This window comes from Canis aureus, chromosome 33 (assembly GCF_053574225.1).
Source record: "Canis aureus isolate CA01 chromosome 33, VMU_Caureus_v.1.0, whole genome shotgun sequence".
Taxonomy (NCBI): Eukaryota; Metazoa; Chordata; class Mammalia; order Carnivora; family Canidae; genus Canis; species Canis aureus.
The window spans coordinates 38,418,458-38,433,752 of NC_135643.1; the positions used below are offsets into that span (position 1 = coordinate 38,418,458).

General features: G+C 37.2%; 1 protein-coding gene across 1 annotated transcript in view; it reads left to right on the plus strand.

Annotated features, from left to right (window-relative positions):
* The first annotated feature begins 12,084 nt into the window (after window positions 1-12,084).
* The window catches only part of MYOZ2 (myozenin 2), a 43,885-nt gene continuing 40,674 nt past the window's right edge, over window positions 12,085-15,295 (plus strand). The window contains exons 1-2 of the mRNA XM_077882458.1: window positions 12,085-12,256; window positions 12,816-12,912. Coding sequence (XP_077738584.1) covers window positions 12,837-12,912 — 76 coding nt within the window. The 5' untranslated portion in view covers window positions 12,085-12,256; window positions 12,816-12,836. The remainder of the gene's footprint in view (window positions 12,257-12,815; window positions 12,913-15,295) is intronic.

Below are 15,295 nucleotides of genomic sequence, written 5' to 3' on the forward strand. Positions count from 1 at the left end.
TTCTACTTTCTTCACAAAGGCTTTGATTACAGCATAGTGTAACTATGAGATAACTAATCTCTATTCCTTTCTAAATGTAATCTGTACTCTGATTTGGAAAAAGAACAGAGGTTGGATTTTATTCACCTTCGTATACCTGGGTGTCTGGTATTTGGCACATAGAGTATGTAAAGGATTTTTGTTTGGAGGAGTGGAAAGATGGTACCTATAGATTTCTGTTTGGCTCCTAGGTTTGCAAAGTAGTTCCAATTCATGGCTACTTTATAAATTTTCTGCACACAGAAAGTAGAATCTATCCCAGAAGCAGCAAAATTGGTTATTCAAGGTCTTTCTCTTGCTAACAGCTTTATTCCTAAAACATCAAGTTTTTATAGCAACAGGTATACATAAGACAGTAAGCATCTCACTAGGAGTAAAAGACATGCCTACCTTAAAGATTTTAAGTTTAATGGGGAGATATGAATTGTGATGGTTTGGACCATCATTACCATTAAAGACAGTGTAAAGAACATCTATTATGAAGCCAAACAATCTGGGTTTGAATCCTTGCAACAATGCTTCTGAGCTAGGGTAGGTTATTTAGACTTCTATGTTTCTGTTTCTTTACCTGTAAAATAAGAGCTGATTAATGAGGTAATTTACATAAAACACCTAGAACAGTATGTGATACACCATAAGGGGTATAGAAATGATAGTTGTTATAAATGGTTATGGTGGTGGTGATGGTGGTGGTAGCAATGCTTCCCTCTATAAATGCATCACCTGGGAACTTCTAGTTATTCCCCCAGTAGTCTCAGAGTCCTAGTATCCTAGCCAATTCAAGTAAGTTTTAATGTTCAATTTGGAAATTATAAGAATGAGTTGAGATTTTTTTTATTAAAAAAAAAATCCTCATCCAATTAATCCAATGATAATCTCTTAACAGGGAAGATAGAAAAGGGTCTTTCTGGTCCTTGTTTGGACCAGTTCATCAATCAGTTAATAAGTCCTTGCATAAAAACTGATTCAGCTTCTTAGAGGGATATTTGCAACTAAGTCATTTGGGTGCTCTTACAAAGAAAAAATACCCTTAAACTGAAATATTCTAGAGGAAGGAAAGGAAAATTCCTCTGCTTGACCCATAAATATCTAAAACTTTTCTTTATCCACTTGGTTCCTCCAATTCTTATGGAAGCAGTTCCAAAATCTTTCTTTTTCATTCCTCTCCAGGCACTCTGTTGCTAAAATCTCAGCACATATAAGTATGCTTGATCATATTCCATCCATCTTACTATCACCATCTAATTCTTTCACTTCCAATATAGCCTTTCTTCTGCAGAAGAAAAATTTTCTTGAAATACTCCTCTTCCTTTGTCTTGTAAATCAGGCAAGTTTCAAATTTGCTGCTCCCTGCTGCCTTAGCTCAAAAAATTATTTAGGAAATGCCACCCAAAGGGAAAGTTGTGAATATTTACATTAAAACTTTCTTCTTGGGATCCCTGGGTGGCGCAGCAGTTTGGCGCCTGCCTTTGGCCCAGGGCGCAATCCTGGAGATCCGGGATCGAATCCCACGTCGGGCTCCCTGCATGGAGCCTGCTTCTCCCTCTGCCTGTGTCTCTGCCTCTCTCTCTCTGTGTGACTATCATGAATAAATAAATAAAATCTTAAAAAAAAAATTTCTTCTTATGCAAGTCACACAGTATACAACTTTCTCCCCAAAGGGACTATGACATCCTCAAAAGACAAAAACCACATATTATTCATTTTTATAAATGCCTGAAATAGGCATAACCTAATGAAGCCACAGTATGATTCTTGAGCCCTAACCACATATACTTTCTACTGTACCATCTATGGGTGTTTCAGCATTTCACTTAGGAGGAGGCTAAGTGAGGGAATTTTGAGGGAAAAGGGTATGGGAAATCAGTTTGAAACAACATTTGCATAGCAAGCAGGCTTTTTGCTTAGATTGTATGCTTATTGCATTCATTCATCCCATCCATCCATTTATTAAAATATATTAAGTGCCAACAATGTGTCAGATACTATTCTGGGTGTTAGAAATACAGCAGAGAACAAACAGATAATAGTTTGTGCCTTTGTGGCATTTACATAAATATGGTAGATAGTGAATAGTATTATGGAGAAAATTAACTCAGGGAGGTTGGGGAATTCTAGAGGGAGGAAGTGTATTCTATAACAGTGTAGACAAAGAATGCTTTACTGAGAAGGTGACTTGGGAGAGCCACACAGAAAGCCAAAAGAAAGTGGTCCTGACAGAAGGAACAGTGTGGAATGTTTGAGCAAAGCAAAGAAGCCTGGAGGTCTAGAACAGTAAGAGCAGAAGAGAACAGAAGATGTGGTCATAGAATTATCAGATGGTAAGAACATGGAGGATATTTTTAGGCTATTCTTAGGACTGGATTTACTCTAGGATACGAAGCCATTAGAGCATGTTTGAGCAGAGGAGTGAAATTTGGTTTTAATTTTAATTTATTTTATTTTATTTTTTAAAAGATTGTATTTATTTATTCATTCATGAAAAACATACAGAGAGAGAGAGAGAGAGAGAGAGAGAGAGAGAGAGAGAGAGGCAAAGACACAGGCAGAGGGAGAAGCAGGCTCCATGCAGGGAGCCCGACACGGGACTTGATCCCTGGTCTCCAGGATCATACCCCCGGCTGCAGGCAGTGCTAAACTGCTGAGCCACCCGGGCTGCCCTGGTTTTAATTTTTAGAAGGTTCTAGCTACCTTTTGAGAAGACACGTAAGTAAGATACATGGAGAAATAGAAGACCGATCTACCTCTGATCAATCTCCTGACTTCTTTCTCCCTACTCTTCACTTTTCTCAAATATGCCAGACATGTTAACACCTTGAGGTACTTGCTCCTTCTTCCTGGAATGTTCTTCTCTTTATATATCCACATAGCTTCTTCTTGTCCTTCCTTTGGGTCTTTATTCGTATGTCACCTTTTTAATGAGGCCTTCTTTGGTCATCCTAAAATCACAATCCCTCCTGCCAACAATGCTGCCTGCTTTCTCTACTTTTTGTTTTTCTTAGTAATTATCATTACCTAGCATATGGTATATTTTACTTGTTTATCTTGCCCTATGCCTTTCCACCCTTTCCACTGGAATGTAAGCTCCATGAAGATGGGAATTTTAAAAATTTTATTTACTACTCAGTGCCTAGAATAGTACCTAATACATGCCAGTTGCTCAATCCATATTTGTTGAATGAATAAACTAAGAAGAAACAGAGGAGGAAAACCAGGAGTATATGGGTTCCTGGAATTGAGACAAAGCTTCTTGTATTATAATAGTATCATATAGTGATAGGTGGTAGTACACTTATGAGCACAGTATAATGTATAGAGTTGTCAAATCACTGTACTGAACACCTGAAACTACTGTAACATTATGTGTCAACTATACTTCAATAAAAAAGAATAAAGTCTTTCTAATACTCAAGATGCATTTTTAAAAAAGATTTTATTTATTTATTCATGAGAGATGGGGGGGAGAGAGAGAGAGAGAGAGAGGCAGAGGGAGAAGCAGGCTCCATGCAAGGAGCCCAATGTGGGAGTCAATCCCGGGACCCTGGGATCATGCCTTGAGCTGAAGGCAGACGCTTAACCACTGAGCCACCCAGGTGTCCCTCAAGATGCATTTTTGACTGATGATATATGCATACATTTGAGATGGATTGAGGTTGTGTTTGCAGGCATGCACACAATTTCAGCTTCATGAGTTTTGATACAAAATAAGGGAGCTAAAGTTCTCCTAACCAGCATCACCACTGCATATCATGGAATCAGGAGATAAGAATGCAGAGTGAACAACAGTGGTGAAAGGAACTAAAATCCATAACATTCCTGCTTTGTGTCATGCATTGTACTATGTTATCCAATCAATATTTGCCACATGACTACCATATGCCATCATGATCTTAAGCACTCGGATTGCAAAGTGACTTAAATCTATTAGGGAATAAAACATTAGAGTCTTGTTAGAACAAAGAAATTGAACACATAATAGATGTATTGGACATTTAAACATAATACAACATAACCGAGCAGATCAAGTGATCCAAGAGCAAGCACAAACTACTTGAGAAGGTCAGAAAATGTTACAAGGAGGTGAAACTATTTTAGATGGAGGCAATCAAAAAATCAGTGGAAACTCACCAAAGGAGCTCATTAAGTAGATGGAAAAACCTATTGTTAGCAGACCTTCAAGTTCCAAAATAAGGAACATGAGTAGAGACCTAAGAGCCTAACAACACAAGCCCAAACATAATATTTATATAATTTTGTCAATCATATGAAATGAAAAATAGGAGAGAAGAGCAAGAAGGCTGGGACTGCAGTTACCTTGCAACTGTTGCTGCATGCTTGGAATAGAGAGCAAGTAATGGAACAATGCCTTGTTGTTTGTCATATCAACACACTGTGACTATAGTCACCACCTAACCAGGCCAGATTTGTGTCTTGGGAGACAATACTCAGGTTATTATCACCTCTCTTCCTTTGGGTGAGAGGGATGGGGTAGAGGTAGACTTTTCCCCAGTCTAAAAGTGATTAAAGTGCTTGACTAGATTGTAGGGGGAAAGGGAAAAAAGAGGATTCTATGATGATTCCTGAGTCATTCTGTGGTGTAGGTAGTGATGTCTACCTTCTCTATATGTCTATTGGAGATTCAGGAAAAGGGACTCATTTGAGAGGAAAGGCAATGAGTTCAGTTTGAGATATGTTAATGTTATGCTATTTGCAGGACACAAAACGGGGGCTATAATTACAGTTTGGAAATACAGGTGAGAAGACTGGGAGATAGGTCAGGGTTGGCCCACTTAGTAAATTATGTAAACATAATTTCATGAACTGATGGGGCACAGCCTTACTAAGACTAATGAAATTCATAAGTTGGCATGTCTAGACCTGCTCAGAACATGGTCCCTTGCAAATTTGTCTTGGTGATGGCATGCTGGAAACCCTCCTGATGGCATCACTCAGCCCTAATACCAAACCTCACAGCACATTTCCTTTTAAACATTGCATGTCATATACTTCTTTCCTCCTACTGGGATTTCTCTCCAATGATCAACCACCATAGACCTACATCTACCATGATGTGTACCACTCCAAATCTCAAATTATTAAAACTCTTATTGCTTCACAAATGAATATTTGTTTCCCTTTTATCTCCAAACATGTTCACGTTTTCTCTTCCAAAACATGCATGCACACACGTACATGTGCAACTTGCTTTCCTTTTAGCGACTGAACGCTCTTTCCCCTTGAGCTATGGCCAGTCCTTTCAAATAAATAGTTTCTATTGGCAGCTTACACTTCCTATCCACTTATAATTGCCTTAAATCCTTTCTATTTGGGTTCTGTGACTACCACATTAAAAAGATGTCTCTATTCTGCCAAAGACTGAATTCTTGCCAAATCCAATGACCTTTTCTCATATGTCCTTCTCTGTGATTTCTCTGTAGAAATTGTCAGTGCCTGGAAATTCTCTTTTCTTTTGAACTTTGCTCTCCTGGTTCTTATCTAATTTCTTTTAACTTTTTCCTATTCGTTTTTTCTTTTTTTTTTTTTTACTCTCTTGTTCATTCAACATCTATTAGGTACTGAATTTTTTTACTCTTAAAATGTGTCATAGTTTAATGAGAAAAAGTAGTAAATGGGTTGGATTTAGGCAAACTAACATGGGAAACCAGCAAATTAGTGGACGCTTGGATGGTTAGCAGATTCAGAATATGGAGAGTTATTCCCATTCATTCATTAATGCCATTAAGTTGTGATATATTGATAAATTGCTCTCACATAGGATATGTACCTATCAAGTACACCAGGACCTTCACTGTTCATTTCTGGATGCTTTATTTCTTATCAACCCCTCTTCTGATCTACACATGCTTCAATTACTTACATTAATACCACAGCTCAAGTCATATCCATCTTTCCCAGTTGAGGAGTCATTCTGTTTTTTCTATCTGTGTGACCATCAGTATGTGATTTAACCTTTCTGTGTTTCACTGGCAAATGGGAATTAAGCTATTGTTATTTAAGGTGACTTCACATATTTTGCTTGTCATCTTTTTTTTTTTGCTTGTCATCTTTTCACGTGTTTATGCTACAGTTAAATATTTGATGATAATAATAATAATAATGATTAACATTTATTACACAATATGAGCCAGGCGTTGTGTAAGCATCATGCCCTAGAACTGCTTTATGACATCGATTCTATGGTTGTCCTTATCTTATAGTCAATGCTGCTGATACTCTAGCATGTGATACAGAGCTGTGAAATCCAGATTCTGTCACAAAACTTTGTTGACCATACATTCTTTAAAAAACTTCATATTTTCTTTAATGAACTTTAACTAGGTCATGCTAGATTTGTATATAAAAGCAAGGGTACATTTTCTTGAAGGTAAGAAAATTGTCAAAGAAAATGCTTCCATAGACTGTAGGAAAAATACAGGCTGGCTAGAATCATGAAAGGAAATGTGACAAAGTTCTGGATAAATGCTGGGATTATGCAAGCAGAGGAAAAAAAAATGATTTGCGGGTTTGCTTTGGCAACTTGTTTCTAATATTCCTGTATATGAAACTTTCTTTCTTTCCAAGTTCCCAACCCTATTATGTGAGCCATCTTTGACAAGCTGGTCATTGGGTTTTGTTTAACTCTCCTGTTCACCCCAGTTTACCTTAAGGTTTAATTTAAGAGCCTAAGAGGAAATGCTTAAGCAAGAGAAATAAATTTGCAGAGGAAGACAGGTAAAACCCTGGGTTTGCCTATAAATGGATTATTTTGATAGAGTTGGATTTGATTCTTATTTTTGGCCCTGAAGGTGGTAAGTGTGTTTGTGTGTGTGGTACACTGGCCAGGAAAGGAAGGAGAGGTCTGCACAGCAAATGGCACATGTTTCCATTTGTTTATGTTCAGCATTTTAATAACTTTAGTATTTGCACAGCTGAAGGAAAGGAAAGTACCCTGAGAATAGACACCGTGAGGAACTCTAGAAGCTTGCAAAAGAGAAAAACATGAATTGGAAAAGAGCCACAGATGTATTAAGTAAAAAATGCCTCAGCCAAAATAAACCACGTGTTGGGATGCTCCATTCTAAAGGGAATCGATAAGAAGCACATTGAAATAATTATTCTGACAATTCTCAACTCTGCTTCTTTATTTTTCTTATGAAGATATCAATACAGAGATATTCAGAGATTAGGAAGATACATTTCTGCACAATCTAGTGAAAATACAAAAGCATGTGGATCAGACAAAAAAAATTGTTAATTCTGTCTCTGTAATTTACAAAGATGATGGTGCGTGGGGGATTTTACTTAATCTCTCAGAATGTCAGTTTCCTCCTCTGTAGAACAAGAGCAAGGCTAAAAAACTATGATGAAGTAAATAGTTCTTTTTTTTTTTTAAGAAAAAGCTCTTTGTCCACTTTAGACATCATATTTTTTTTTAGTGTCATACGATTTAACTTCTTCCTCTCTCTTCTACTTACTTTAATTTTGATTTGGACCAAGCATTGAATGTTTGTGTTTACATGACGCTGTTTAATACATCTATACACACAATTTGGGGGACTTGGTTTCTCCTTTCAGATTAAGATAAAACACTTCACCTTTGATTTATAGACAGAGCAGATTACAAATGCATAGAAGATGCATGACTAACTGCCCCAGCTAGGAAACGTTAACTAAATGGTAATAGTTTTTCTTACCACTGTAGGTGCCCTTAGCCTTTGCTATAGTGAGACTGGTTGCAAACTCACCTGTTTGTCTTGTATTGTCTCACTTTGGCCAGTGGGATGATTAGCACAGCACTGCTAGGCCATAACAATTCTGGGCTTGCTATGTCTAGGTAAAGAGATTGATTATAAGCTGGATCTTCCTCAATGTAGAAAAATAGAAACCATGGAAGATACAGCAAGCCAATTAGCCCTAAGGAGAATAAACAGGCCTTTCACACAAACCAAAACTCATGCATCCTTAGACAGCCTCACTGGCTGTAAGTTTCTACATCTTTGTTATCCTTTCTTTCCTCCCAGGGTTAGTGCCAAGTATGATACCCTGAAGGCTGGTAAATAACTGATCATCCTATCAGATTTGTCATGTAACATTAGCCTGGCAGCTGCCCTATTTGGGTTATGTGTGCATCCTTTCAGAGCTGAGCCTAATAATGATGGGTTGTCTACCCAACTAGCAGACAGTCAGTTCCCACATCCGGGCCTCTCCACCCCCAGATCCTGTCCTAATCTCTAACTGCCCACAGTCACCTAATATAAACTGGAAATGGGGCAAGAAGAAACATAGAATTTAAAAACAAGTGCTCAGTCAGAGGAAGATCAATGTAGACCTTGTTTACCACTTGACTAAGGGGGTCATGTTTACCACACTCACTACATAAAGTTGCCTTTCATGGTCTTCATGGTGTGGATTTTTGTGAGGTGGTACATTGGCAATGAAATTCACCTTATTAAGTCTCTTTTTTTCTTTAAGAAAGTGGCGAAGGATTTGGAAACACACTGTGGAAGCCCCAGCACTGGAAATAGTTTGGTTACAAGGATACTGACAAGTTCTGCCAAAACCTTCTTCCTCATTAGCCTCCCAAGGCACCAAATTCTACCATTAGAATCCATTATTTTGCCTACAAGAAAGTATCTCATCTTTCATTGTTAGTGCCATTTAATTTAAAATACTTAGGGCCTTGAGGAAAACCTAAAGTACTCCCCTGCTTATATTAGGCTTAGGAAGAAGTATCAAGGACAAGAATAATTAATAGGGCAAGACAAGTGTAGGTACTGAGATCCTGGGGGTGGGGGTGGGAGAGATCCTCTTCTGGTATAGTGTGTGTGTGGTACGGAGGTGAGAGGGGGGTCCTGGATCTTGGGGATAGGAGGGTGGGGCCTGAGGACAAAGGGAGATTGAAATATGACAAACCTGAGGGATGTTTAATCTAGAGCCAGATCTCTGTGCAGATGAAATAGAAATATGTTAACGGTGACTCAATTTAAAATTTAAATGCATTCGCTTTCAGAATGGACCATCTGAAAATGCTTTATAAAAACCACTAAAGTACTTTTCTAAAATTTAGCCTTGCCATGAAGCACATGGATAGGACACACTGCTTGAAAGTTACAATATCAATGATTCATTCTTTCTTCTTTTCAGAACAAATAATAACTCAGAAACCAGAAAGCTATCATAGATATGTGCGAATGAGCTTAAAAAATAAGGCAAACAATTTTAAGCATAATTGAAAAAAACAAGTAAAGTATTATAGTCTTTATAACGTTTATGATTGTTTAAAATATTTCCTTTCATTTTAGGGGCCCCTGGGTGGCATAGTTGGTTAAACATCTGCTTCTTGGTTTTGGCTCTGGTCATGCTCTCAGGGTTGTGTGATCGAGCCCTGCATTGAGTCCAGCATCGAGCCCTGCATCAGGCTCCACTCTCAGTGTGGTGTCTGCTTGGGTTTCTCTTTCCCTCTGCTCCTCCCCTCCTCAAATAAATAAATAAATAAATAAATAAATAAATAAATAAATGTTTTAAAATTCCCTTTCATTTTAGAAATCAAAGTTAACATAACAATTGTTATCTGCTGAGGATATCAGTTCAACCTGGGGAACTATAAAACACAAAATTGGAAACCTGTGAGGGTGACCACTTAGGAAAATTGGGGTGTTCTGAATATATTTTCATTTTTTACTGAATAATGCAGTTGATTGTAACCTAATCATTTCATATTGCAGGAATGACAATAGTAAAATAAAAAATTAATATTCATGAACTTTCATTAAGTATCAAAAATTTCTAAAATTATTGCAAGTAAAATGTTCATGACACAATGTGGTAGAAACTATACTTTCCATCTTATAGATAAGAAAACTAAGAGTGTAAGAGACTTAACTACAGCATGCTATAGTAAATGCTAGAGCCAGGAACTTAAGGGCAACTGGAGAGGCTTAGGAGAGAATTTAAATTTATTTGGCTTTGGCATAATGGTTTTTCATTGGTACCTAATTAGTATCTTCAATGCAATTGTAATAGGTTAGCTTAAACTTATTCTCTCCCATCTTGAGCCATGATGGGCACCAAAAAATAACCTGTTTCTCATTCAAAACAACTTGTCTCGTAAGTGGCCACCATCTTCCGATATTCAAGTTACTTTTCATTTATTACAATAAATGAAATAATTCCATTTATTACAATTTTTCCCCAAGTGTTTGACATAACAGGAAGAGAATTCCAAAATTATGCCAGACCCTTAATATGTTCCACATTAATCTCCCACCTACTCATTTATTCATTCATTCAATGAATGTTGAGTGCCCACCACATACTAGTCACAATTCTTGATGCCAAAGCCTTTATGGAGTGCCTTTTATTTTGGTAGGAAAAAGAGATACTAGATAGATAAAATAATGTCAACATGTTCCTGTGTCAAAATCTGGGAGTTGTCACACAGCTACCATTTATCTCCCTTGTCTGGAAGTTAACCTATGAATTTTAGCTGGGCCCACAGCCATACAGAATAAAATCTACATTTCCCAACCTCTCTTGAGCTCTGTATGGGTATTTGACTAAGTTCTGGACAGAGGGATGTAAGCAAAAGAGATCTGAGCAATATCAGAACACGTTTTGAATAAGAGATGGTGTGCTTTTCTCATGATTTTTTCCTTTTTCTGCTAACTGAAATATGAATGTGCTGCCTAGAGCTGGAGTAGCTATTTATGCCTAAGGGGACTGCATTTTAGGGATAACAGTGCAAAAAGTTACAAGGTAACTGAACCCCTGATGATTATGTCAATCACACCAATCCTAGATTATTTACCTCTGGAATAAGTTTATATGTGAGAAAAACAAACTTCTATCTTTTTAAGATTTATTTTGGGGATTTTTCTTACGCTTCCATTTGACTTTATTTTTTTTTTAAAGATTTTATTTATTCACGAGAGACACAGAGAGGCAGAGACACAGGTAGAGGGAAGAGAAGCAGGCTCCATGCAGAGAGCCTGATGTGGGACTTGATCCCGGGACCCCAGGATCACGCCCTGGGCCGAAAGCAGGTGCTCAACCTCTAGCCACCCAGGCGTCCCAGGAGATCATTTCATAATGTATAAAAAATACGGAATCACTATGCGCAACCCCTGAGCCACCCAAGTGTCCCATCCATTCGACTTTAATCATAATGAAAACTATAAAGAAAAATGAAGCAAATTTAGGACCAGAGAGTGGCATCATGTGATATTTTAGACAACATGACTGGGGAAGTGCTTTATGAGGAATCAATAGTTGAGTGGAGTCCTGATTGCATGAGAGAGTGAGCCATATGGGTAGAGAAAGAGCATGTTACAGCAAGCAAGAAATAATAAAAGCAAAAGCCCAGAAATGGGAACATCTTTCTTTTGTGTTCAAAGACCAGCAAGGAGGCCAACAAAGCCTGCCTTCCAAACCTGTTATTCTATCATACTTCCAAACAGGAATCCTTGACACCAGATCTTGCAAAGATTAGCCAACCTTATAGGCACTGTTCTTTCTTTACGGGGTCTCTTCAAAAAGTATGACCTAGTTATGCATCTAAGCTTTTACTCAAATAGCTCCATGGTTCAACCTTGAACATCATTTCCAAGTGCTCCCCCACTTCATCATTCAAATATGAGCTACTTTTTTGAACCTAGCATAAGTTCTCACTTCTGCTTAAGGGATGGCTCTACTGATCCACCCCACATCGCTTTCCTCATTCTTGAAACTCCATAGATATTATTTCCCATACTTTCATTTTAATGGTTAATGATCTATCATTCTGTTCTAATTCATGTATATGTCTTGCCACCTTAATTAAGATGCAGCATAAGATCCATCTTAAAAAGTTTTTAAAATCCCTTTTGGCCACTATCTCCTCAAAGAGAAGGTGCTCCATAAAAACTTTCTGTATGTTCATTCAACCACCTCCCGAACTAGAAACACAATGAAGAGAACCTAATCTTTCTCTGTTCCTCCCTTTAGCCAGGAAGATATGAGTAGCTGAAGTATTTGGTGCTATATATAGTCAGTTGATGTCAGCTGGATGCCAGTCTCTTCAGAAAGGCTCAGTCCCCAGTTTGAGTCAGAGCTAGGGACCATGCCGTCTCAGGCTCAGGGATAAAAACCATCGGGCCCAAGTGCCATCCATATTCCATCTCCACTCTTTCCTCCACAAATTGGGATTCATCCCTGCTGAAAAGCACAGTCTAAGAGCAAGGTGAGTATATTGTTTCCTAAAATGTTTTATTAGTCAGTTTGTCCAAGGAGGTTCAGAGTTATGACTCATAAATGGGCATTCTTTGCTTTAAAGGGCAGCTGTTGGTGCTAATATTAAAAGGCCACCACCAATGAGTTCTGGTTTAATCTAGTGTCCTTCTTCATTCTTAGAGTTTGCTGGAATTGATGTACTCTGATGCTGGCACAAATTAAGGCCAATAAGGAAACAATGACAGATTAAAATAAACCATGGAAAAGCAAGAGGGAGGGGAATGGAGGCAGCTCTTTCATTGTTTCTGATTGCCTGGTGACCATTGTACAAGTGTGCAGATAAGACTGGGCCTGAAACCCTGAGTATTATCTTCTGTTCACTGTGACATTGCCTGTCAATGAATAACATGCCCTGTCACCAGATAGAGAATGCATTTTAAATCACTCAGTAGAAAGCAATAATAAATTCCTAGTAAGGAACAAAGATGTTCTCTTTCAAAAGGATGATTATAAGACACTCCAAATGAGTTCTTCATGTTGCCTCAATAACGTTCCTTTATTTTCTACAGGGAACAACAAAAAAAAAAAACATGCTTTCACATAATACCATGGTGAAGCAGAGAAAACAGCAAGCATCAGCCATCATGAAGGAAATCCATGGAAATGGTATCAATAAGCATCCTTCTTTAGCATTAATATAGCTCAGCATTAATGAAGATCCTTCCTGATGTTATTTAGTATTCTATAGATTACTTCCTTTAAATTCTTGCTATTGTGTCATAACAAACCTGGAGCTCTAGGGGGTGTAGAAAAGCCTATGGTAACTAATCCTTTTGTAGTCATCCTTTCTCATCTGAAAGCTATTTTCAGATGAACAACTGCTCTAAAGGAATGAAGCAATCTGACAGCTGATGTACATTCTGCCTGGCTTGCCTTTCACATTTCACATTATAAGTTAATATCACTCTCAATTCCTTTTTTTGGACAGGTCTCATACTTGTCTCCATGGTCCAACCACATGGCATATCTTGATTTCTTTTACTTACATTACATAAAACATTAAAAATATACTCTATCACCCTTTTTGGACAAAAGCTGTTGAGTTAGAGTTCATATTATGAATATTCTTTAACCCTGAAACCAGTCTTCATATTTAGTAATTGGTTTAGTACAATATTTTCTGTAGAGACGTACTTTTGTTAATAATGTCTAAGGAAATATAAAGTTTATGTAGCCTCAAAGTATGTAACTCAAAAAAATTTAATATAAATTAGAGGCAAGATGATATTCTACTCTCCTTTTCCTTCCTTAAGTTCTAGCAAATAACTCTAGAAAGCAATACTTTCTAAATTGCATTTTGATTGTTATAAAGGAAAGTGAACTCTATAGCATCAATTTTAAAAGTGAACGAGTAGAATATCCAAATGTTTTTAAGGGCTGGTTTGAGCCATTCCAGATATATCTGTGGAGTTTTCAGAGTGCCTCCTTATTTCCCCTCCATTGACAAGGAATGTACCTTTCACCTGAACACTATTGAGACCTAAAGCCATGAGATCTGGTGGGGGCAGCCAGGAACAGGGGTAAGTATGGTGTTTTCATATTTCACCTTCCATAAAGCACACTGCATAGAACAAATCAAGGATTGTTTTAGGCCCTCCCATACAATGTAGTCATATCTAAAGAGTCCTGTTATTAAGTTTTATTTTCTATTTTTTGCAACATAAAATTAGCATGCTGTATTCAACTTAGTTTCCACGTTTTACTATGATGTCAGACTAGCTTGGAATAAAGTGAAAATAGTTCTGAATCAGATTCTAGAACTAAAATTGTACCAGTCCAAAGTTCAAAACTTCACACATCTTTTACATTTTTATGCTTCTTTATATTTCCTGCTTCAGACAGTTTACTTGAAATTGTTTCTTTTAGTTTTCCTGATCATAAGGAAAAACTAGATGGACACTTGAGTTTGAGAATAAATTATTTACCTTAAAATTGGACTTGAGATAAATTATTTTCTAATTGCATTATAATCATTAATCAATTGATCCATTTAATGTATTCCCAGTTTAAATCATGTGTTGGATTCTACTCTATGTTAGTCCTGACATAGACCAACAAGGGTAAGAATATCTTTTTCTTTTTTTTATAACTTATGTGTTTGTGAAATATTAAAAAAATACTATTATCTCTCAAGGGGAAAAAACCCTCCAAATTATTATCTTACCACCAGCAGTTCCTGGCCATGTAAAGTCTGCTGAAGCCTCCTTCCCAAGTCACGGGTAGATTTCCAGCCCCCTAAGTGGAGTCACATGCTCTGCCTTTGTTTGGAGGTCAAGTATCCAGATAATGCAGGATGATCGCAGACTTTCTTAACTCATCTCAGATAAAATAGCTGTAGTACTTTATGAAACAACTTAAATAATTTCCCTTTCTTATTTCTTCTGACATTTTATATGGAATTTTACTATTTGTATATGACATGGTGTCTAGAGATCTGAAGCTTGGGAAGTATCATGGATGCAGAGATGAGACAGACTGCAGAGAAGCCTTTTTGGGAATAATCCTCCAAACTTTCACATACTTCACAGCAGTAAAAAATCTGGATAACTTAAGATAGAGCATGCAACTATTTTGATCTTAACTATAACACTAAGTGAATCAAACTTGGATTGGATTTTCCTTTATAAAACTGAACAGAGAAGGATGTTTTCAAAGCCCTTCTCCCTTGATGCACAAAATATTGTGTATCACAATTTTTTTTTGTATGTTATAACTCCTTTACTTTTTATATCACTTTTCAAAAACATTTAGCCTGGAGAAGAATGAAATGTGACAATAAGCTGCCTAAGTCAGTTGTCTCTTAACATGAACTGGAAGGAAGTTCACTCCAGTTCTTGTGTCTGGGAGAGACACTATACTGGTGAGCATCTGAAATCAATTGGTAGGAAAATATAAGAATCAAAAAAGGAGGGTTTTATATCAGAAAACTCATTCTATCTGAAGGAGAAATAACCTCAAAGAATTAATGAGAAATCCTATCTATATAGGC